This window comes from Schistocerca americana, chromosome X (genome assembly GCF_021461395.2).
Source record: "Schistocerca americana isolate TAMUIC-IGC-003095 chromosome X, iqSchAmer2.1, whole genome shotgun sequence".
NCBI lineage: Eukaryota > Metazoa > Arthropoda > Insecta > Orthoptera > Acrididae > Schistocerca > Schistocerca americana.
The window spans coordinates 602,877,947-602,902,688 of NC_060130.1; the positions used below are offsets into that span (position 1 = coordinate 602,877,947).

General features: G+C 40.0%; 1 protein-coding gene across 4 annotated transcripts in view; it reads right to left on the reverse strand.

Moving 5' to 3' along the window:
- Positions 1-322: 322 nt before the first annotated feature.
- LOC124555226 (kynurenine aminotransferase) overlaps positions 323-24,742 on the reverse strand; it is a 52,503-nt gene continuing 28,083 nt past the window's right edge. For all 4 annotated transcript variants that reach the window (XM_047129084.1, XM_047129082.1, XM_047129081.1 and 1 more), the window contains exons 5-9: positions 19,456-19,699; positions 16,942-17,108; positions 15,921-16,107; positions 700-863; positions 323-614 (exon numbers count right to left, since the gene is read on the reverse strand). In XM_047129084.1, coding sequence (XP_046985040.1) covers positions 561-614; positions 700-863; positions 15,921-16,107; positions 16,942-17,108; positions 19,456-19,699 — 816 coding nt within the window. In that variant the 3' untranslated portion in view covers positions 323-560. The remainder of the gene's footprint in view (positions 615-699; positions 864-15,920; positions 16,108-16,941; positions 17,109-19,455; positions 19,700-24,742) is intronic.

Here is a 24,742-nt window from a genome sequence, read left to right on the forward strand (position 1 = left end):
AAATGAACTTGTTTCCATACTAATTTAAAACCAGTGTTCCAGTAAATCAATCAAAAATGATACCATTTAATTTAATATGCATGGGTGAAGTGTTCCTTTTACATGCATAATAACTGTGATTGAGACTGCACCATCTGTGAGCGCTGTATACAGGGCTTTAGGCTTAACTTGATAGCCGCACTTTTAGGAAATTGTTATTGCACTAACAGTAGGCTGATTTGCACACCTGCTTTGAGATTCTTGACAATTTAGCTATTTTTCTCAAATTAGAGGCCAGACAAAGAACTTAACAGTTTCCAAATAAATCACTTTTAAATACAAGTTATTATCATAAAATAATTTATTCACTTACAAGTGAATTTTTTACGTGTTCCTTTTTCATATTTCAGTACATGTATATCTTACAATATAAATTTTTAATAGGAACAAATAGAAAAAGAGATTGCAATTTACAGAAGACAGCACCAAGCAGGTTTAACATCGCCTCCGTCAGGCATTTACTTTAGACATGACTCCAAAGAGCAAGCAGTTTAAATTACTGTTTCAGATCACCAGGATTACTATTTCTTCCAGTTTTTCAGAATAGTATGTGCTTTCTGCAGGTTTTCATCTTTCTGAAAATTCATAAATTCACATTTATTAAATATGTACTAATACAATGATAAAGACTAAAAAAGACAGCAGAAGACTGAAATATACCTTAATGAAACAGTAACGAACAAAGTTTTCAGCCAGGTTCTTGTGTTCTTCAGAATAGAATGCAGATGGTGGTATTCCTTGAAGCTTAACATTTTTCGTCATCCATTTGGTGAAGCGATAATCCTTATATTTATCAGTTTCATCATTTAAATTGACTTTAGACTCTGCAATAAAAAAAGTCTGAATTATTCTCACTGAACGACTTACATTACACAAGTTACAGATCAAAGTAGCTGTAGTTAAATGCTCTTTGTTAAAAAAAAGGCAAAGAAAACAGAGAGAGAGAGAGAGAGAGAGAGAGAGAGAGAGAGAGAGAGAGAGAGAGAGAGAGAGAGACCCACATTGTTCCAAAACACTTTGATATGTTAAATGAGATTTAACTGCACTTTAGTGTGTCCAAGTTTTCCAATTATTTTATGTTCTTAACAAATTATGTAACTTTTAAAGAGTATGCATTGGTAGCTGAATCTGTCTCAGAGAAAGGATAACTTTTATCACTGGCAGTGCTTTGTGAATGTGAGTGGATCAAGTAGGAATTTGAACCAGATTCCACCCTCTACATTCAGCTGAGGCAGCGAGGGCCAATCACCTTGAAGAGGAACCCAAGCCTAATAAAGCATGGCGGTGTTCAAACAAACATTTGAAGTAAGAACTCCTTTAAAATCATCATCATCGTCCAGGTTGGTCTCCCATAACCTTGGATCTGAGTTTGCTACCACTTGTTTCCCGTCTGTCCCTTCTTCCCCACAAAAAAAGACACTAATAGTTTTGAAAGCTATGTATAGTGTCTTTGTGCCTACTCCCCTTCCCCCACCCCATCTTCTTTCAATCTCTCTACTGGCAGTACTAGAATTTCACTTCCAGAATGTAATTACTGATCAGCTATTCTGTCTCACAGAGACTTTTAACACACTGTTTCTGAGTAAAGGAACAAATTAAATGATAAATGGTTAATTTCAAATGTATCCAGCTGGTGACCACAAACTTAATGAGTTGTTAAGCTTGCAATTGCACATCGTGAACAAGCTGTAGACCTACACACATCAAAAAAAGTTTTGCAAAGTTTTGCATCACCTCAGTTTGGAGAGGTCCGGAACCTGTACAGGAACTTAAGACTAGAGATCAACATAAACATCATTTCTGCCCTTTTTATTGCTCATGAAAACCACACATTTCATGTAGTACCACCATACAGCAAGACCTTGAGTGGGTGGTGGACCAGATTGCCATACACATCGGTACCTCTAATACCCAGTAGCACATCCTCTTGCACTGATGCATGCCTGTATTCATCGTGGCGTACTATCCACAAGTTCATCAAGGCACTGTGGGTCCAGATTGTCCCACTCCTCAACGGCGATTCAGCGTAGATCCCTGAGAGCGGTTGGTGGGTCACATCATCCATAAACAGCCCTTTTCAATTTATTCCAGGCATGTTCGACAGGGTACATGTCTGGAGAACATGCTGGCCACTCTAGTCGAGCGATGTCGTTATCCTGGAGGAACTCATTCATAAGATGCACATGATGGGGGTGCGAATTGTCATCTGTGAAGAAGAATGCCTCGCCAATATGCTGCTGATATGGCTGCACTATCGGTCGGAGGATGGCATCCACTTATTGTACAGCCATTACGGCACCTTACATAACCACCTGCGGCATACGTCAGCCCCACATAGTACCATTCCAAAACAGCATGGAACCTCCACCTTGCTGCACTCGCTGGACAGTGTGTCTAAGGTGTACAGCCTGGTGGGGTTACCTCCAAACAAATCTCCAACAATTGTCTGGTTGAAGGCATATGTGACAATCATCGGTTAAGAGAACATGATGCCAATCCTTAGCGATCCATTCGGCATGTTGTTAGGCCCATCTGTACCGCACTGCATGGTGTCGTAGTTGCAAAGCTGGACCTCGCCATGGACGTCTAGAGTGAAGTTGCGCATCATGCAGCCTATTGCACACAGTTTGAGTCGTAACACGACGTCCTGTAGCTGCACGAAAAGTATTGTTCAACATGGTGGTGTTGCTGTCAGGGTTCCTGTACAAATTCAGTCACATGATGGTGCCACCTGGGGATGTCAAACACAAAGCAATGGCCTGTTTGAGCTGCCTTTATACTTCAGATTACTTCATAAAATCTCTTGCAAAGCCATGACCTGTAATTCTCTTAAATGACTCCTATGCTTTGGTATTGAATCATTAACAAAATCTGTATAAGAAAGTGTTAAAGAGTTCTCTTCTTTCTCCATTTACTTTCCTACTTGCCACAAGATAATAGGATATTACCTTTCATAAAAGGTGTCCTGGAAGGAATGATCAATGTTCAGGGATATGACAGGGATGCTCATGTGAAACAAGAATCATCATACAGACATACGCCCTATTGCAGATGGTTTCCATCATAGAACACAGTTAATATACATATGTTTTGTCCTAGTGGTGCACACACATACATGTCTTACCCTAATCACTGGATTGGGCTTGGTAGTACAGTTAACTGGTCACCAAGATCACCAGACCTTACATCATTAGATTTTTGTTTATGGGGTTAAATGACGTCTGAGGTGTACAAACGAAAGGTGAATATGTGAGAAGAACTGCCCGGTCACATCCCGAATGCTTCTGACTTCATTAGGAAGTGTGCAGTGGCACTCTGACAAGCAACACGTGTTCTCCCAAAATTGTACAGATGCAATGAAGTTGATGGTGGGATATTCGGACATTTATTGTGAGCTGCACAACTGCTGTAATGTGACGCATACGATGATGCCTACAGATGAATGTGTTAAAAGCATGTATTTTTCAATTGATACTTTGTAAAATGCATGTTGTAATGTTTACTAACTGTTTTACATAAAAATTGTGCTGTCATATACCTGAATATTTACCATACCTCCTGAGACACACTGTATAAACATGACACCATCCTACAACTCATACTCCCTGTCTCAACATACAAATTCACAGCTGTGGCATTTTGGTCCATATGACAAGCCATGTCAATGCATAGAATTACTATTTCAGCTAAGTAATTTATTACTGGTTGATATTTCCATTATCTTGCAACATATTATTTACATTTCTTCCAAATCCCATACGTACACTAACAAACTTTGGTTAAGACCACAACTGCAGTCCTAGTTGTGGAAATATGTATTGATCACTTGCTCACATTACAATGAACTACTACTGATCTACTGATGCACATCATTCAGTACCAATGAGAACTGACCAACAAAAACTGAGACAGATTTTTTTTTCCATAGATATTTCTTACTCCGTTTCAATTTTACATGATCTTTTTTAAAGTACTACCCTCCCACTTGAATGCACTTTTCATAGTGTCTCTGTCAGCTCTCGAACACATGGTGTAGGCCATTCTTTGTCAGGTCCTTGAAAATCATCTTACTTTTCTTGAGCAATACTTCAGAGTTCTCAAATCAAATGCCCTGAAGTTTTGCCTTTAGTGATGAGAATAAAAAGCAAAAATCACTGGGTGAAAGATCAGTCCTATAAGGCAGATGCGGTACACAAATAATGTCGACTAAGCCAGAAACTGCTGGACTTAACTTCCGACATGAGACCCTGCATTGGCATTATGAAGTTGCGACCCACTCATGAGGAAGTTCTTGTCGCTTGCTTGCAATGTGCTTTCTTGGGTTAGCCAACATGTATGTATAGTATGTTGCTGTAACCATAGTATTGGGGAGGATTAGTGAGTATTTGATATGAGTTGTCGGCTTTGAGCAGTGACATAGGAAATGTGTGACAAACGCCGTAAACAATATGGTGACCATAATATGATTTTATTGGCAATTTTTCAGACAGACTAAGCTACAGAGCAGTCTTATCACATTCGTAGGCTTTGCCAACTAACAACAGAACTGTGAATATATGCACCAAAAGGTAACATGACAGCAGCCATAACATTATGTCACTGGTCAAAGCCGATGACTCATCTCAAACATCCCTCTTGACCCAATCATTCCATGATAGTAACAAAACTGATCATCATCACTTTTCCTGCAGATGGAACAATTTTCACTTTTTTTGGTGTTGGAAAAACCGGCGATTTCCAAACACTGTTTTGTCTCATTTTCCTTCAGGATCATAATGATGCAGCCATGACTTATCACCAGTGAGAAATCTATTATGAAACATATCCCCTCCATCAACAAAGAGACGCAGCACCTCACGGCTTGTATGAGAACGGAAAAGATACAGGACTCAGGAGGTTCGTTTGGATAAAGTATCACAACCGAGTGCAACCATTTTCAAATTGTCTCTACTGCGCATGAGCAGCTTCGTGATAGTTCGACCATCAGAACCCTTTGGCTTTAGTCGAACTGCTCGAACACACATTTGGCATGTTTCGTTGTCTGACCACCTGTACCCCTAGTTGACACCTCTGCTCTATTCGCATTGCTCAAATGTTTCTGATTTAAATAATGAAACAGTGCACTGGGTACGTATTTTTTTCATGCTTAGCAATATGCATTTTGAAAATTTATTCTTATTGTCAAGTGAAAATATATACATAAGTATTTTATATGTTGTTTGTATGTGTGTTGTGCATCTCTAGCACTGTATTGTGTTGTCTTTTTGATGTTAAGGCACTGTATTGTGACTGACTCCTACATTATGCAGAAAAGCACATGCGCACACACACTGAAATTTCACAAACGGTATGAGTGATGGTTTGCGTGTGTCTGGTTTTCTGCACAATCGAGAAGGCACAGCATGTTATAACCATAAAAAGACAGCTATGGTGCAAGACAGCAACACAAAAAATATTTAAGTAAATATTTGATCATCACAAAGAGAAATTTTTGAAATGCATCATGCGAAGCATGGAAAAACATGTAAGTGGTGCAATGTTTCATTACCGTATTTAAAGAATAAAATTTCCATAAACATCAATTATGATGAATGAAATTGAGTCAAACGTTTTTGCTTCCCACTTGTGGTCAAAACTTCTTGGAGAGCCACTGATACAAAACGTAGATGAGTATGTGCCAATCAAGGTCGTAAGAGATGGAAAAGAGCCACCGTGGTACAACAACCGAGTTAGAAAACTGCTGCGGAAGCAAAGGGAACTTTTGAAAGCAACATTAACAGAGAATAGTGAGATCCCTCTGCTTTTGATACCCCAGGCTTTATATATGGAATGCATTTCTACAGAAAAATCCCTCAAGAGAATAAAATCACATTAGCCACAACTCAAACAGCTTTCACCCAGTCACAAACCATGCGGATTGCAAGAATGCCTGTGTCGAATGCATCCACACGGTTTGCAACTGTATCTTGAACGAACCTAGGGTTTTACACTATCCCCACCACGCCATCCCAGGTCTAATCAAGCAAGCAATGAAAAATCAGAATTGGAAGGCCAATGGGAAAGCGCTGTTTCATCAGCGAGCATGTAAACTGTGGGAAAATTCAATTCAATTGGGGATTTTGTGGGGATTGGCATTATGTGGGGAATATGTATGCATTTTAATATTTTACTATTTATTAATACAGCACAGCTGTAACATCGATAATTTGGTGGTTGCTGAGTTTGTTGCTGGTGTTGATTCTAATGATTTTCAAGACCTTAAGCTCAGAATGAGTTTCATGGAGATTTCAAGCAATCTTGTATAAACAGGGTAGAGAAATGCTCTTTTATACACAGATATTACTTGAGTGAAACTGAACATAACAATGGCTGAGCGCATGCACAGAGCAAAGCATTGTTCCCCTTCCACATTCTGTTTGCTGGGCAATACTCTCTCGCTACTCTTCAGCTCACAGAGCATGTATTCTAACATATTCAACTGCTTAAATTTTGTTTTCATTCCTTGGGAAATAAGAACAATTTTGCGCAAAAATGGATAAATGTTTGCTGGAAGTTGTAGATAGAAAGGAAGAAACTAATTGTAAGGTCGGTTACTAACTAAATTTGTTTGCATTCTTTAAAACATTTCACATATAACTTGTTCACTTTTTAATGATACCTGTGGTTATATTCCGATCTAGAGTCATTGGTGGTAGTCCAGAGGTTTTCCTGCTACTTTCAAACTCCTGCCAGTCTTTACTACATATTGTTGTGTGATGGTACATTAGTAATTAATGCAGTGAAAGGTTTATTGTTGTTGTTGTTGGTGTTGGTTTTCTGGGCATTGCAAATGCACGTGATACACGATAGTACAGTATCACCAACATCTTGAACACCTCAAAGGTGTGTAATTCGACTGTAAAGGTTTAATAAATAAATTAACTATCATACCTATCTTACTCAATGAATATTTGTTTCAGAATTGGCTTTATCATTTTCCATGTTGCAAACAAGCTCCATTTGTGAACATGACTGCCTTTGTACAGAATGCTTCCATAAAACCTTCTTAGTTCTTTCTTATGTGGATTACATAAATTTCTACAATCACAAGGCTCTTGCGAACAAGGTTGGACAATAACAATTTTGCTCTCCCATTGGCTGGCTGCTGTGACATCAGCAAGGAACTGTGTGTTCCAGCAGATGACACAGCCTATGCATTTACGTGGAGTTTTTGACGAAGGACTTTGTTTCTATCAGATTACTTTGAAATGTTAAGTGCTTTTCTGCTGCTAAAATGTTACTGTTAAATCATCTATATCATATTCGATTGTAGTTTTATGACTCATACATCAGTAATATACCAGATCACTATCTATTCTGGTATCTTTTAAAATGATAATGTTCGGCCTTTGTCGTCGTATTTGAACAGTGGAACAGTTGGAATCACAGGTACTTAGGTTTAACTTAATGCCACAAATTCCTTTTTAGATGCCCATGTTTTCATTGTCACTTTCAAAGCACTTGGCAACTGTTTGAAGACGGTATAGTTAATTAGCACTACACTGTGTGCTGAGGAAATCATATTGCTTATTTCCAATGTTGCAGAAAAATGGTTTCAGATAACTGTCTACGATGAAAACTATTAGCTTTTCACATGTGGTGAAAACTGTCTGAACACATGTTATTACTCTAGTAAACAGCACAGATCATATGAAGAATATGAGCATCATAAAATCAACTGGTCATAGTCAATTACATGTAATTACACTTGAATACCAACTGTTACATTGAAATAAGTTCAGCAGAAGACTGACATACACTATGTGATCAGAAGTATCCAGACACCTGGCTGAAAATGACTTACAAGTTCGTGGCGCCCTCCATCGGTAATGCTGGAATTCAATATGGTGTTGGCCCACCCTTAGCATTGATGACAGCTTACACTCTCCCAGGCATATGTTCAATCAGGTGCTGGAAGGTCCCTTGGGGAATGGCAGCCCATTCTTCATGGAGTGCTGCACTGAGGAGAGGTATCGATGTCGGTCGGCGAGGCCTGGCATGAAGTCGGCATTCCAAAACATCCCAAAGGTGTTCTATAGGATTCAGGTCTGGACTCTGCAGGCCAGTCCATTAGAGGAATGTTATTGTCATGTAACCACTCTACCACAAGTTGTGCATTATGAACAGATGCTTGACCGTGTTGAAAGATGCAATCGCCATCCCCGAATTGCTCTTCAATAGTGGGAAGCAAGAAGGTGCTTAAAACATCAATGAAGGCCTGTGCTGTGATAGTTCCATGCAAAACAACAAGGGGAGCAAGGCCCCCTCCATGAAAAACATGACTACACCATAACACCACCACCTTCGAATTTTACTGTTGGCACTACACACACTGGTAGATGACATTCACCGGGCATTCGCCATACCCACACCCTGCCATCGGATCGCCACATTGTGTACCGTGATTTGTAACTTCACACAATGTTTCTCCACTGTTGAATCGTCCAGTGTTTCCGCTCCTTACACCAAGCGAGGCATCATTTGGCATTTACTGGTGTGATGTGTGGCTTACGAACTGCCGCTCGACCATGAAATTAAAGTTTTCTCACCTCCCGCCTAACTGTCATAGTACTTGCAGTGGATCCTGATGCCGTTTGGAATTACTGTGTGATAGTCTGGATAGATGTTTTCCTATTACACGTTACAACCCTCTTCAACTGTCGGTGGTTTCTGTCAGTCAACAGACAAGGTTGGCCTGTACGCTTTTGTGCTGTACGTGTCCCTTCATGTTTCCCCTTCACTATCACATTGGAGACAGTGGACCTAGAGTTGTTTAGGAGTGTGAAAATCTCGTGTACAGTCATATGACACAAGTGACACCTAATCACCTGACCACGTTCAAAATCCATGAGTTCCACGGAGTGCCTCATTCTGCTCTCTCACGATGTCTAATGACTACTGAGGACGCTGATATGGAGTACCTGGCAGTAGGTGGCAGCACAATGCACCTAATATGAAAAATCTATGTTTTTGGGGGTGTCTGGATACTTTTGTCACATAGTGTAGTTGAAAACTACACTTCACAGGAAACAATGCTGGTTCGTATACCGTTTTTTTCTTGTCGGTAAACCTGTACATCCACTACGTTAAATGTGAAAAAGTTGGCCATAGTCAGTTGTATAGATGAGATAATACCGAGAAATGTTGAGAACTATGGTTCAAACATGCTATTACAGTAACTATACACCTTTCAATCCAGTTGCAACATGAATCAGAACTCCTGCACAGATTTTGTCTATTACTAATTTTTTCAGCTCTTCACTACTGCAAAGATAAACGTCACTTTTTCGCTTATTGACAGTGAGCTACTCTGCTTTTTGCTTTTTCTTTCTCTGACAGCTTGCGCAAATTGATGAATGTTTGCATTTTGATGCAATTTTTATTATTTCTCAATGATTCGTGGGGAAGTTCTATATGTATTACACATGAGTTCTTAAAGATACTCCTAATAAACCGTTGCATTTATGTAGTATCTGGACAAACATTAATTCGAATTTGCTCACCATTTCAAACCACATTTCTGAGGAAAAAAGGAACATTATGGTTTTGCATCTCGTCAAACACACACATTTGTGAGGAAACAAGCATTACTGCAAGGCAAAACTTGCAGGTTGCCACTACATCGCATACGTCTCATCATGATCCGGCTGACAGAGTTTCCAGTCACATAATGCAACACCAACTAATACATATTTCTGAAACGAATAAATGAAAACGAAGAAACTGCCACGTATGTTCCAAAAACAAAAAAAGGAGAACAACAAACATAATGTGCAAGCCTTGTGGGGTTGTGTTACATCTTTGAGACCGTTTTGCTGTGTATCATATGAAAGAGAAATACTATGTACCAAAGACAATGCAAACAAACAAATATATGAAGCAAACAAATTTTGTATTTATTTACGTATGTATATTTTCAAAATTTCATGAAAATAGGGGAACAGGGTTGAGAACTTATGAGAACTAACAATGAGATTAGTAAAACTTAACAATCTATAATCTTCCAATAATGTCAAGAATGGCCGGTGACAAGCCAAGTACTCCAAATTAGTGCTGCCGGCGCCAAGTGAATAAATTTGTACGAGATGTGCAGATGGCAAAGCATTAATAGTGGCTCGATGATACATGTGTATATACTACCACATGCTCTGATTCAACCTATTGCACCATGAACAACTGTTAATTCGCTTGAATTCTGCCTGCAATATCTTATGTAATGTGTAGTACCATAGTATAAACCAGCAGAAAAATGGTCCTGTTAGAGCACAAAAAGGTAAATTCGTTGCTACTGGAAAGAGTCTGACAGGCTCACGGAAAATTTTGGCATGCAAACATATTCACTCTTTTAACACGAAGCATTCTAAAGCCAGTCTCTCTGGAGTGAAGGCTGCATACCCAGGATCTCCTTCTCATTGCTACTGACTATGTCTCTCTCTCACTGTCTCATTTTTTCCCACTCATTTACAGTATATTCCATTGACTCTGTCTCCTCTATCACTTACACTGTCTGCTTTTGTCTTTCTATGCCACTGCCACTGTCTCCACCACAACCGGGCGGCTCAGAAATGGTTGGAGGGGGGGGGGGGGGGGGGCGGAACTTTTCCCCTGTACCCACAAGTTTAAAATTTCTCCAAGATTGTGAATGATGTCCACTGACCTCCTGTTCTCATTTCCTCTGTCTCCGCTCTCTTTTCCTTTCAGTGCTTCTATCTCTTTTTCTTTAATTGCCACTGCCTCTCACTGACCATGAACATTTCCTCTCTTTGGCCACTCACTGACCATGAATATTTCATCTCTCATTGGCTCCCATTGCTATGGTCTTCATTCATCTATCTCTCTCACAGTGGCAGTTTCTCTCTCTTCCCAACACCACTGCCTCCTCTTTCTCTCTCTCTCTCTCTCTCTCTCTCTCTCTCTCTCTCTCTCCCCCCCCCCCCCACTCACACTGTCTCCTCTCCCCTCCACTGTTGCTGTCTCTCTGCTATTCTCTTTCAGCACAAAGAAGTGTGAATATGTTCACATGACAAAATTTTTTGAGTTTGACAGAGCACTGAAAGACCTGAGTCGAAACAAGGCCCTGGGAGTAGACAATATTCCATTAGAACTACCGACAGCCTTGGGAGAGCCAGTCCTGACAAAACTCTACCATTTGGTGAGCAAGATGTATGAGAAATCTACATCTACATCCATACTCCGCAAGCCACCTGACAGTGTCTGGTGGAGGGTACCTTGAGTACGTCTATCGGTTCTCCCTTCTATTCCAGTCTCGTATTGTTCGTGGAAAGAAGGATTGACGGTATGCTGCTGTGTTGGCTCTAATCTCTCTGATTTTATCCTCATGGTCTCTTCACGAGATATATGTAGGTGGGAGCAATATACAGCTTGACTCCTCGGTGAAGGTGATGTGTTGGCAGAAGAGCCAACACCATGTAGCTAGAGGAGGCCGAAATTCATGCTTTTAAGCTCACGCAAGCTGGCGTGAGGTCTGGAAAATGACAAGGAATTATAGTAGCCAAAAATAGTACATAGCTTCTGGAATACTTAACTTTAATCCATAATTGGAGAACATCGCTCTTGATGATACATAATTACAATCTCAATATAAACTGGTAATGGCGCCTTGCTAGGTCGTAGCAAATGACGTAGCTGAAGGCTATGCTAACTATCGTCTCAGCAAATGAGAGCGTATTTGTCAGTGTAGCATCGCTAGCAAAGTCGGCTGTACAACTGGGGCGAGTGCTAGGACATCTCTCTAGACCTGCCGTGTGATGGCGCTCGGTCTGCAATCACTGACAGTGGCGACACGCGGGTCCGACTTATACTACCGGACCGCGGCCGATTTAAAGGCTACCACCTAGCAAGTGTGGTATCTGGCGGTGACACCACAGAAGGTATGTTCTCGAAACTTCAACAAAAGCCCATACCGAGCTACTGAGCGTCTCTCCTGCAGAGTCTTCCACTGGAGTTTATCTATCATCTCCGTAACGCTTTCGCGATTACCAAATGATCCTGTAATGAAGCACACTGCTCTCTGTTGGATCTTCTCTAGCTCTTCTATCAACCCTATCTGGTACAGTCCCACACTGCTGAGCAGTATTCAAGCAGTGGGCGAACAAGCATACTGTAACCTACTTACTTTGTTTTCGGATTGCATTTCCTTAGGATTCTTCCAATGAATCTCAGTCTGGCATCTGCTTTACTGATGATCAACTTTATATGATCATTCCATTTTAAATCACTCCTAATGCATACTCCCAGATAATTTATGGAATTAACTGCTTCTAGTTGCTGACCTGCTATATTGTAGCTAAATGATAAGGGATCTTTCTTTCTATGTATTCGCCGCACATTATACTTGTCTACATTGAGATTCAATTGCCATTCCCTGCACCATGCGTCAGTTCGCTGCAGATCCTCCTGCATTTCAGTACAATTTCCCATTGTTACAACCTCTCGATACACCACAGCATCATCCGAAAAAAGCCTCAGTGAACTTCCGATGTCATCCACAAGGTCATTTATGTATATTGTGAATAGCAACAGTCCTACGACACTCCCCTGTGGCACACCTGAAATCACTCTTACTTCGGAAGACTTCTCTCCATTGAGAATGACATGCTGTGTTCTGTTACCTAGGAACTCTTCAATCCAATCACACAATTGGTCTGATAGTCCGTATGCTCTTACTTTGTTCATTAAATGACCATGGGGAACTGTATCGAATGCCTTGCGGAAGTCAAGAAACACGGCATCTACCTGAGAACCCGTGTCTATGGCCCTCTGAGTCTCGTGGACGAATAGCGCGAGCTGGGTTTCACACAATCGTCGTTTTCAAAACCCATGCCGATTTCTACAGAGTAGATTTCTAGTCTCCAGAAAAGTCATTATACTCTAACATAATACGTGTTCCAAAATTCTACAATTGATCGACGTTAGAGATATAGGTCTATAGTTCTGCACATCTGTTCGACGTCCCTTCTTGAAAACGGGGATGACCTGTGCCCTTTTCCAATCCTTTGGAACGCTACGCTCTTCTAGAGACCTAAGGTACAGCGCTGCAAGAAGGGGAACAAGTTCCTTTGTGTACTCTGTGTAAAATCGAACTGGTATCCCATCAGGTCCAGTGGCCTTTCCTCTTTTGAGTGATTTTAATTGTTTCTCTATCCCTCTGTCGTCTATTTCGATAATACCCTCAGACTTCAAGGAGAATATAATAATTCCAATCCCAAAGAAAGCAAGTGTTGACAGATGTGAGAATTACCGAACTATCAGTTTAATAAGCTACGGCTGCAAAATACTAACACGAATTCTTTACAGACGAATGGAAAAACTGGTAGAAGCCGACCTCGGGGAAGATCAGTTTGGATTCCGTAGAAATGTTGGACCACGTGAGGCAATACTGACCTTACGACTTATCATAGAAGAAAGATGAAGTAATGGCAAACCTACATTTCTATCATTTGTAGACTTAGAGAAAGCTTTAGCCAACGTTAACTGGAATACTCTCTTTCAAATTCTAAAGGTGGCAGGGGTAAAATACAGGAAGCGAAAGGCTATTTACAATTTGTACAGAAACCAGATGGCAATTATAAGAGTCAAGGGGCATGAAAGGGAAGCAGTGGTTGGGAAGGGAGTGAGACAGGGTTGTAGCCTCTCCCCGATGTTATTCAATCTGTATATTAAGCAAGCAGTAAAGGAAACAAAAGAAAAGTTTGGAGGTATTAAAATCCATGGAGAAGAAATAAAAACTTTGAGGTTCGCCGATGACATTGTAATTCTGTCAGAGACAGCAAAGGGCTTGGAAGAGCAGTTGAACGGAATGGACAGTGTCTTCAAAGGAGGATATAAGATGAACATCAACAAAAGTGAAACGAGAATAATGGAATGTAGTCGAACTAAGTCGGGTGATGCTGAGGGAATTAGATTAGGAAATGAGACACTTAAATTAGTGAAGGAGTTATGCTATTTGGGGAGCAAAATAACTGATGATGGTCAAAGTAGAGAGGATATAAAATGTAGACTGGCAATGGCAAGGAAAGCGTTTCTGAAGAAGAGAAATTTGTTAACATAGAGTATAGATTTAAGTGTTAGGAAGTCGTTTCTGAAAGTATTTGTATGGAGTGTAGCCATGTATGGAAGCGAAACATGGGACGATAAATTGTTTGGACAAGAAGAGAATAGAAGCTTTCAAAATGTGGTGCTACAGAAGAATGCTAAAGATTAGATGGGTAGACCACATAACTAATGAGGAGGTGTTGAATAAAATTGGGGGGGGGGGGGGGGGGGGAAGAGGAGTTTGTGGCACAACTTGACCAGAAGAAGGGATCAGTTGGTATGGCATATTCTGAGGCATCAAGGGATCACAAATTTAGCATTGGAGGGCAGCATGGAGCGTAAAAATCGTAGAGGATTCAGAAGGATGTAGGTTGCAGTAAGTACTGGGAGATGAAGAAGCTTGCACAGGATAGAGTAGCATGGAGAGCTGCATCAAACCAGTCTCAGGACTGAAGACAACAACAACAACAACAACATGGGAATACAATCCTCTGGTAAACTCATGAATGGCTATAGTTTGAAATTTAATATGTCTTTCCTTAAAGAGATTAATGTTCTGTTAGTCAAGAGAACAACCAAGATGGAATAACTGTCATCTTACATTTACCAGTAATTATTTAGCAGAACTAACACTTTGATGAAAATATATATTTAGCTCCTCCTGAATATATCGCAAATGTGTTTTAGCCCTGCGTACACTGTTACTTCAGACTGGTGTCAGATTTGTCATACAGTGAGTTAAACCAAAACTTAATGTAAACTTCTAAAAAAGAAATTTTGCACCACTTGCATATCTTCAAATGAGTGAGTGAAATCTTAGCTTCAAGGAGAGCACAGAATAAAGAATTAGCCCTGTAAAACTAACAGACATAATTTTATTTTAAAATAAAATCAAAACAATACGCAAAATAAAGGCAATCTGTTCAAAGTGCAAATCTATGAAATTAAAATCTGCTGCCAAGTTACATTCAGTACTAAGTTGCTCTCTCTACCAGCCTCCAGTGCATTGTAACAAGATTAGATACCCCTTAGAATGCTGTCCACAGGATGGCTGATGCACCGCTCCTTGAAACTGTCTCACTCTGACTGTGGCCCTCTCGATGTCATACAGCTTTCCTCCAACAATGTACTGCTAGTTTCAATTAGTCTTAGCATGCTCAGCTGAGCTTATGTCAGCAAGACATTCCATTAAGCTGATTCCTGCCTCTTGGAGGAAGATGATGATGATGATGATGATGATGATGATGATGATGACACAGGCACAGTACACTCACACATTGTCGTTCCAAAGACAAATCCAGTGCAGAGATGTTGACTGTAGAGCTTGACAATAAGTTAGTGGACACTTTTCCCAGTATCACACAGCCCTCAAATTACCTTCAATAGCTATGAGAAGCACCCTGAATCTGTACGTAATATTGACCCAAAACTTGACAGACCCATTCAGCAGACAACTTCCCATGCTAATACCCTTATGGCAGTACAGTGACAATGTGTGTATGGTCTAAGCTTGAAATGGTACAGCGAAGCATGTTGATAGACTGAACACAGTACTTAAGCCACTTTGTCCCATTCACATTTGGAGAGAGAGTGCTCTGCTGAACTACATTGAGAATGTAGGTTTACTTTTACTTCCGCTACCTATGTGGTTGTACACAGCAATTTCCTGCGGTCAAAATCATATTGAAGAAGGAAGTTTCCAATAAAAAACAACTATGAAAGTCATGAGGGTGATACAACACATTTTTCAGCAATTAATGTTTGCACAAAACCATAAATTAATTTACCCAAGGGTGACCAGTCAGCAATCATGAAGTATCCTCCTTCTGGAATAGTTGGATTCATACCAACTTCAGACAGGAACTTTGCCATATAGTCTCTCTTTGCTACAAGCTCAGCAGCAAGACTTTCAAAGTAACACTCAGGTGATCCCATTCGTTCAATTTCTATTTCAAATCCTTTCGCTACTGCTTCCTAAACATGCAAAGAAAAGAAAAAAAGATGTGAGAAAAACAATTTTAGAGCAAACTACGGATAACAAGGTAGCAATTTAAGTTGCTACATATGCTGTTATCAGTCACAATTGAATATTTACAGAGGAAATTACACAGGTCAAAAAATCGAAAAGCATATGCTTCTGCCTCCATGACAAAATTTATGTCTTTTCTTTCCAAGGATAGTTTGACTGTACTAACATCAACGAGAAAGCACAGTACTGAAAAATCAACAGATTTCAGAACATATACAATGAAGCATCACCATAGTTCTGAGTCCACATTAAACTGTATGTCCCCCTATAAATGACTTGGTAATGCATTTCAAAGGGCAGAGGTAGGCAGGGACATATCACCTCAAATAGGACCATGCCTGTGGTGTCCAAATGAACTTCTGGGTTGATGGCAGCTTTGTGTACACAACAAAAAACTGTTACTGTGACATTAAGCAGTGTGACCCTCCATATCAGATATGACAATGAACAGAACATTCACATTTGCCATTAATTACTGAAATTTGGTACTCAAGAAAAATGCTGATATTGTTCAGTGCAAATATTTAAGGACTGATAACAGATCATAAGTTAAAAATGTGTAAAATGAACTGTAACACCTATAGAAGTGCAAATCATTTCATTAAATCTACTTCTACCAGAGTCATTGACATGATAATGAAAACTTCTCGCTGAAATATGAAAAATGGTACTAGAGCATTGACCACTAGATAGGAACACACACACAACCACATGCACAAACGCATTCTTCCTTTTTACCATGCCATGTGTGAATTACAGTTAGTTATTTTAAATATTACCTGCAGTGGTGTTGAGCAAGTGTATACACTGTTCTGATGGACTGCTTGGAGATTTTTCATAAGTGGGGCTGGACCATATGCCCATCCAATTTTCCAGCCAGTAACACTAAAAGTTTTTCCAGCTGAACCAATAGTAATTGTTCGTTCCCACATACCCGGAAGTGATGCTGCAAAAATGTACATGTGAATAGTAATACATTATTAACACCAACAAAAAATATGTAAATTAATGGATTGCATTTAGAGTAATATTTTTCAAAGTATAACATTTCAGGAAAAATTTCTTCTTTTGAATTTTATCATCTATTTTGTGAACAATGAGCCCCAAAAAAATTTCCCCTATTTAACTACATTTCACCAGCATCAGGAACAGATGTGTAAAGTCATTAACCCCTGGGCACAGAAGACCATTATTCAAACATGGAATAGAATCAATCATTTAGGCTACACAAGGAAGTCTATAGTTTGAAAAATGGAAGTCTCATTTATCAAACAATGGAAACTCCCAGTACGAATATCAACAATGTAGGAAAAGACAGATTCCTAATTACAATAAAGAAGACACGTCAAGTTGCAGACAGGCACAATTAAAAGACACTTACATAAAGCTTTCCGTCACAGCCTTCATCAGTAAAACACACACACACACACACACACACACACACACACACACTCTCTCTCTCTCTCTCTCTCTCTCTCTCTCTCTCTCTCTCTCTCTCTCTCTCGCTCTCTCTTCATGCACACATGGCCACCAACTCCGAGATGCTGGTGTTGGTGGTCGTGTGTGCATGAGGTGTGCTTGCTTGTGTGTGTGAATGGTGGGTGTGTCTCATTTTACCGATGAAGGCTGTGACCGAAAGCTTTATGTAAGTGTCTTTTAATTGTGCCTGTCTGCAACTTGATGTGTCTTCTTTAGGGTAATTAGCAATCTTGTCTTCCTATATTGTTGAAGTCTCATTTATGATACATTCATTAGGGATGGAACACTAGGTCAAATGGGAAAAGAAATGGGTTTGTGGCTTTGTTAAAGAAACCATTCTGACTATAGACATGGTTAGATGTCTTCCACAACAATGAGATACTAAAGCACAAATATAGCTTATACTCTTGATTCTGAAAACACTCAATCTACGTTACGCAAGCATGCCAAAATCGTGTTATTCCAACATGTTGTAAAATGTTAAGGAACCAGATAGTAATAGTAAGAGCTATCTTTGGAAATAGTGTCTAGACTTCTGTGGCATTCAATTTGAACACAACTGCCAGCAAACTGAAGTAATACCTTAACAAAGCTACATGACAAAGTTACACAAGTATACAATACACATGCCACAGTGGTTCTTTCACAATGTCAGTCACTGACTGTTTTGTGGAATATTATCATCTTTAAGACCATTCACTTTTGTAATCACTGACTTATGGATACAATTCATCAGTCCTCAGGGAAGACAATGAACAGATAACACAAATGATATTAAAATGTTAAGACAATTAAGAAACTTTTTCTAAGATTAATTTAGTCTCCTGTCACGAGAAGCAATGTCTCTGCAGTAGCCACCAGAAAGATCACGGGAGGCGCGCATTGGCACGGCGCGTCACGGACGGTAGTTGCCGCAAGTAGAGTCCTGTCCACCAGAGGGCATGCGGGAATTCGGCCGCGACCTCTGCTTGCGGAACAACAACTACAACAACTCAGGCAGCACAGGCCGTGCCCATTCAGTTCACATCGGGCATGCCTAGGACACAGTTCCCAGTCTACGCTAAGTGAAGTGCGACGGAAAACGTGAACCGTGTTACTACAGTCTCTGAACATGTCTTGTCATTTTATGTGCACAAAGAATTCTTAGCAAGTCAACTCAGTGCATGTCACAGTTACAGGAAATGAATTATGTGTAGCACTCAGCCATGGTTTTTTCACCCAGTCATATAATCATTCTCATGGATCCATCGCAAGTTCTGTTGGATGCAAATATTATGAAATGTCAAAAAGGATTCACCTATCTTCTGAGACAGGTGTGATGTTCGAATGACTGTGAGACTGCCAGAAAAGTTAATTTTAAAAAAAATCTAACTTCCTTTGGGTTGTTTTACAAGGTAAACACCATAGTTTGAACTGTTAAAACTGAATAAATAATACACACACACACACACACACACACACACACACACACACACACACACTATAAGTTGCTATTTTGTTGTACATTCTGCATTTATTTGTAATCAACGTGGAATGTAGTTTTTCAGTAAAGTGAATACAACCTTTTGGAATGGAATAGTTTGTGACAAACATCTAGGTAAGGTTTTTGATACTGAACTATGGCAGTGCAGTGATGTAGCGTGTCCACATGCTGACCTTGCAAACTGTTCCATTCCATTGTGGTTTAATCACTTCATTAAAATTCAACCAACTGTTCACACAAAAATATTAATAATTTTATGTTATGAGCAATTGAATCTTCATCTCTACACTAAAGAACAGTTTTAAAGCATAAAGAAAACTGAACACTGTACCAATTCGTATATGTTTATTTGGTTTGTAGACAAGCCACTCATAAACTTCATCAGAAATGCATAAAACATTCCATTTCTTGCACAGTTGGGCAATAAGTTCCAGTTCTCTCTGATTGAAGACCTTTCCAACAGGGTTATTAGGAGTGTTTAATATTATTGCTTTAGTTTTGCTATTGAACAGGCCCTCCAGTTCTTTTTCATCCAGCACCCAATCAGAGGAGCTGACTGTACCCTCAGCTTTTTTCTGAAGGGGAAAGAAAAGACAGAAAGAAAATGAATAAATAAAATATACTGAACTGGTATCAATGTTACTGGAAATTCATATTTTGGCAAATGACACACAACAGATACTATAAATCACTTGAAAGCATTTTAAAAGTAATCATCAGTAACAAATACATATATTATGTAAGTACAGGGCCAGCTCTAGGGTAGGGGGCTTGGGAGTTGGGGGAGTGAACAGTGTCACCATCCAGTGTGGTAGGTTTTTGGGGGTGGCTAAATCTTAAATTTTAATATGGTGCCTAAAGGACAAATTAAACAAGGCAATGAAAGCTTTTTTTTTTTTTATATAGATGAAGAAGTGTGAGGATAATTTGAAAACCAAAATCATTCACAAAATGTGTTGTCTTACTGGAAACCATCTACAATACTGTGAAACAAATGACAAACAAAACGGAAGGAAGACCGAGTTTAATGTCCCATCAAATGACAAAGAAAGTGCTGGAGTTGGTCACCTCGGTTGTGTCTTTCAATATAACAAAGATTTCTGCTGGCAGTGTTGGCAACTCTATTTCTACCATGTGCCTGTAGCACAGTTGAAATGTACCTACATCCACTGGGAAGCTATTACAGAAGCGAAAAAATTCACAACATGGAAATAAAGATAGATGTCAGCATACGATAGCCTACAAATTTTTTAAATATTTATAGAAGTACTTCCAAGAAAAACATTTTGTAATAAAGAGAAAAAGAATAAGTGAAATAAGCACTGCCCATCATATGCCTTAGTCTTTTGAATCTATACATTGTGAGTAAGGGGAATTTATGCATGGAAAGATGTATGACATCCTTCCTCCACCACTCCCTCCCCTTTGAATATGCCATTAATGACATTTACATTGCTGTTCTTCTTGTAGATGTTAATATTTAAGACATTACGGAAAAAAACCTGTCAAACTTTATATTGGAGCTGAAGCAACTAAAATGCATTGTATGAACTGTTTATCCAGTTCCACATCTACATCTATTCTCTGCAAACCACCGTGAAATGCATGGCAGAGGGTACATCCCACTGTACCAGTTATCAGGATTTCTTCCCATTCCATTCACGTATGGAGTGCAGGAAAAATAATTGTTTAGATGCCTCTGTGCATACTGTAATTATTCTAATCTTATCCTCACAGTCCCTATGTTAGTGACATAGAGGGGGTTGTAGTATATTCCTAGAGTCACCATTTAAAGCCGTGTCTTGAAACTTCGTTAGTAAACTTTTCAATACAATTTACGTCTATCTTCAGGGATTTGCCACCTCACTTTCTTCAGCATCCCTGTGAAGCTCTCCCACAATTCAAACAAATCTGTGACCATTTGTGCTGTCCTCCTCTGTATACATTCAATATCCCCTGTTAGCCCTATTCGGCACAGGTCCCGCACCCTTGAGCAATATTTTAGAACCAGTCGCACAAGTGGTTTGTAAGCAATCTCCTTTGTAGACTGACTGCACTTCACAAACATTCTATGAACAAACTGAAGTCTACCACCTGCTTTACTCACAACTGAGCCTATGCGGTCATTTAATTTCGTATCCTTGCGAAGTGCTACACCCAGGCATTTATACAAGTTAGCCAATTCCAACAGTGACTCATTGATATTACAGTCATAAAATAGTATGGTTTTTTTTGTTTTGTGAAGTGCACAGTTTTACATTTTTTAATGTTTAAAGTAAGTTGCCAATCTTTGCACCACTTCGAAATCTTATCAAGACCTGACTGAATATTTATGCAGCTTCTTCCAGACAGTACTTCATTATAGATAACTGCACCAAATGCAAAAAGGCTGATATTACTATTAATATTGTCTGCAAGGTCATCAATATACATCACAAACAGCAAGGGTACTGTCACACTTCCCTGAGGCACACCCAAGATAACATGCAGTGCCCTTCCTGCCAAAAGTCCTATCAAAAATTTCACTTGATACCCCATATGATTATACTTTTGACAATAGGGGTAGGTGTAGTACTGAGTAAAATGCTTTTCAGAAATTAAGAAATACTGCTTGTACCTAACAGGCTTGATCCAAAGCTTCATACATGTCATTTGAAAACGTGCAAGCTGGGTTTCACGTGATCAATGTTTTCAGAATCTATGGTGGTTGGCATGGAGAAGGTCATTCTGTTCAAGATACCTCCTTATGTTTGACCTCAGAATATGTTAATGTGTTATACAATTCTACAACAAATCAATATCAAGGATATTGGACTGTAGTTTTGGGGATCATTTCTGGTACCCTTCTTGTAGATGGGTGTGTACTTTTTCCAAGAATTTGGCATGGTTTTTTGTTAGAGGGATCTATGACTGATTAAAGTTACAAGAGGGGGGCTAACTCAGCTGCAAATTCAATATAGAATCTGAGAGAGATTCCATTGTCCTCTGGAGCTTTGTTCAATTTTAACGATTTCAGCTGTTTCTCAACACCACTGAGACTAATACTCATTCCACTCAGCTTCTTAGTGATACATGGATTAAATTGGGCCAATTCTCCTGGATTTTACGTTGTGAAGGAGTGTTTAAAAACAGAGTTAAGCATTTCAGCTTTTGTTTTGCTACCCTCAATTACAATACCTACCTCATTAGCTAGGGACTGGACACTTAACTACCGTGCTACTAACAGCTTTTACACATGACCAGAATTTCTTTGGGTTTTGTGAAAGATCATTTGACAATTTCTGTTATGGCAGTCATTGCTGACTTTACAAATTGTTCTCTTCACAGTCGAACACATTTCATTCAGCAACTACCTATAGCCCTATGCTTTGTTGTTCTGCTAAATAACATTGTTGGAATGCAAACCATGTTAGCTGCAACAGGCAGAAGATGTGCTTTGTTGGTGCTGCACATTTTAGGGATTTTGTCTGAGATAAACTCATCCTGTAGAGTACTTCAGGAGTCCAGTGTAGAAGTTGGCACAGAAACAGCTAAGTGAAAAAAGCCATGTAATTCAAACATTTATGCAACAGTCTTTGTTCCTTCAGAAGTTTTTATACAGTGATTGTATATCAAGGAGGATGTCTCCCATTACGAACTCTTTTACTGGGTCACCTGGTCAGGGAGGGAGTTGCATTCCTCTCAATCTCACACTGATAGTTCTGGATTTCCTATAGCTATAGTTATCTGGATTGGATGGAGAGTTGCCTAATCCAAAATACCCTTGTGTGCACCCCATACACTCTCAGCTACCTGAGTAGCAGCCTCTGATGTGTAGTGCACACCTGACCCATTCAGGGGGACCTTCTCAACCCTACGGAGCACATTCAGGAAGTCGCAGCCTAGCTTGTCATGGAAACTTCGAAGTCTTATAAGGGCCACTATCACATCTGGGGACAATGCTGCAAATTGTAAGCTTTGTTGAAACTCTACATGCAAGGCTGGTCTTTTCAACCTTGTCTTCCAGTTGCTTGAATGACCCAAGTATGACCTCAGAGCCCAGGCAACAGACATCATTTGTTCCAACATGTGCCACAATCTGCTGTTTGTTGTGCCCTGTTCCCTCAATGGTAGCTAGAATAGTCTCTTAACATGTTGAATAAGGCCCTAAGGCATACGCCCTTAGTGCACCTGGTGTCCTTTCCTTCCCCTTGCTGCCATTTCCCTAATGGGTACCACCATTCGTCATACGTTTGAACTGCCAACAGTTAAAAGATCCCTACCCATTTGTGTTTTCTTCCTCTTGACACTGGGCAAAACATGTTTCGCCAAAACAGGTAAAATTAGTCCCACTGGCTCAGTTTCAATTTCAGTGAAAGATGACACCTCAAACTTGTTGGTCAGGGGGATTGGTACAACATCCCGAGTCCTTCCTGGTCCCTGTCCACCCCGTACACGACGTCTAGCTCTATGATTGAAACACCACTCGCATTCAGGTGAAAGAGTAATGACAGATCCTGTACTTCCTACAGAGGAGACAGGATCCACATGAGTGGATAGTACTTGAGGTAGAGGTACCTTTGGTGACACTACCACAGGTATGTGACTCTGGGGAGCTCTTTCAACACGACAACTCGCAGCAGCTGCCAATCATTTGACAGTAATCAGGATGTTTTCCAAATGCTTACAAATGTCAACTAACTCATTCCATGTTCAACAACAGCATTCACAATGGGGCTGCATTTTAGCTGGTGCGATGTATTACAGGACACAGAACAAATAATTTTAAATTAAGCACCCAATTATCTTTTAATCTGTTGAACTAAAAAGTTGCCTTACAAGGGGGGACCCAAAAGTAACCAGAATCGTAATGCTGCACATCGTGTACTTGTAGCAGCAGGTTGCGCCGCCAGAGGGTTGTAGTAGGAGCTCTGCTGAGTCATTCTGCCACGCGGCATCACCCAACAATGAGAAGTGTGGTTTCTTCAACAGTTCTTTGAGTGTGCATACAGTGCAGACGTGACACGAGGAAATGGCTAGTTCTTACGAACAACTTGCGGCACTGAAGTATTGATACTTGCTCGGCAAGAACGCAGCAGAAACTGTTGCAATGATTCAGACAGCCTACAAAGACCATGCTCTTAGTAAAACGCAAGTGTACGAACGTTTTTCTCAGTTTAAAAAGGGAGAAATGGTGGTTGAAGACCAGCCCCGTTCCAGTCGACCTTCAACTGCTCGAAGCAAAGACAACATCGACAAAATCCGTGATCTCATCAGTGAAGATCGACGCAGGACAATCGACCAACTTGAGAATCTGTCGGGGTTGCCCTGGAGCTCAATTCAGCGCATCTTGACCATCGATTTGGCGATGCGTTGAGTGGCAGCAAAATTAGCTTCTTACCAGAGATCAAAGGGATTGTCGCGCTCAAGCCTGTCTCGAAATAAAGGACGCGTTCAAAGATGATCCACATTTTTTCAACAAAATCATTACAGTTGATGAGTCATGGTGCTATGGGTACAATCCAGAAAGTAAACAACAGTGATCACAATGGAAGTCACCTGGCTCATCTCGACCAAAAAAAGCTCGACAAGTGAAATCAAACGTGAAAATGACATTGATCTGTTTTTTTGACATCAAA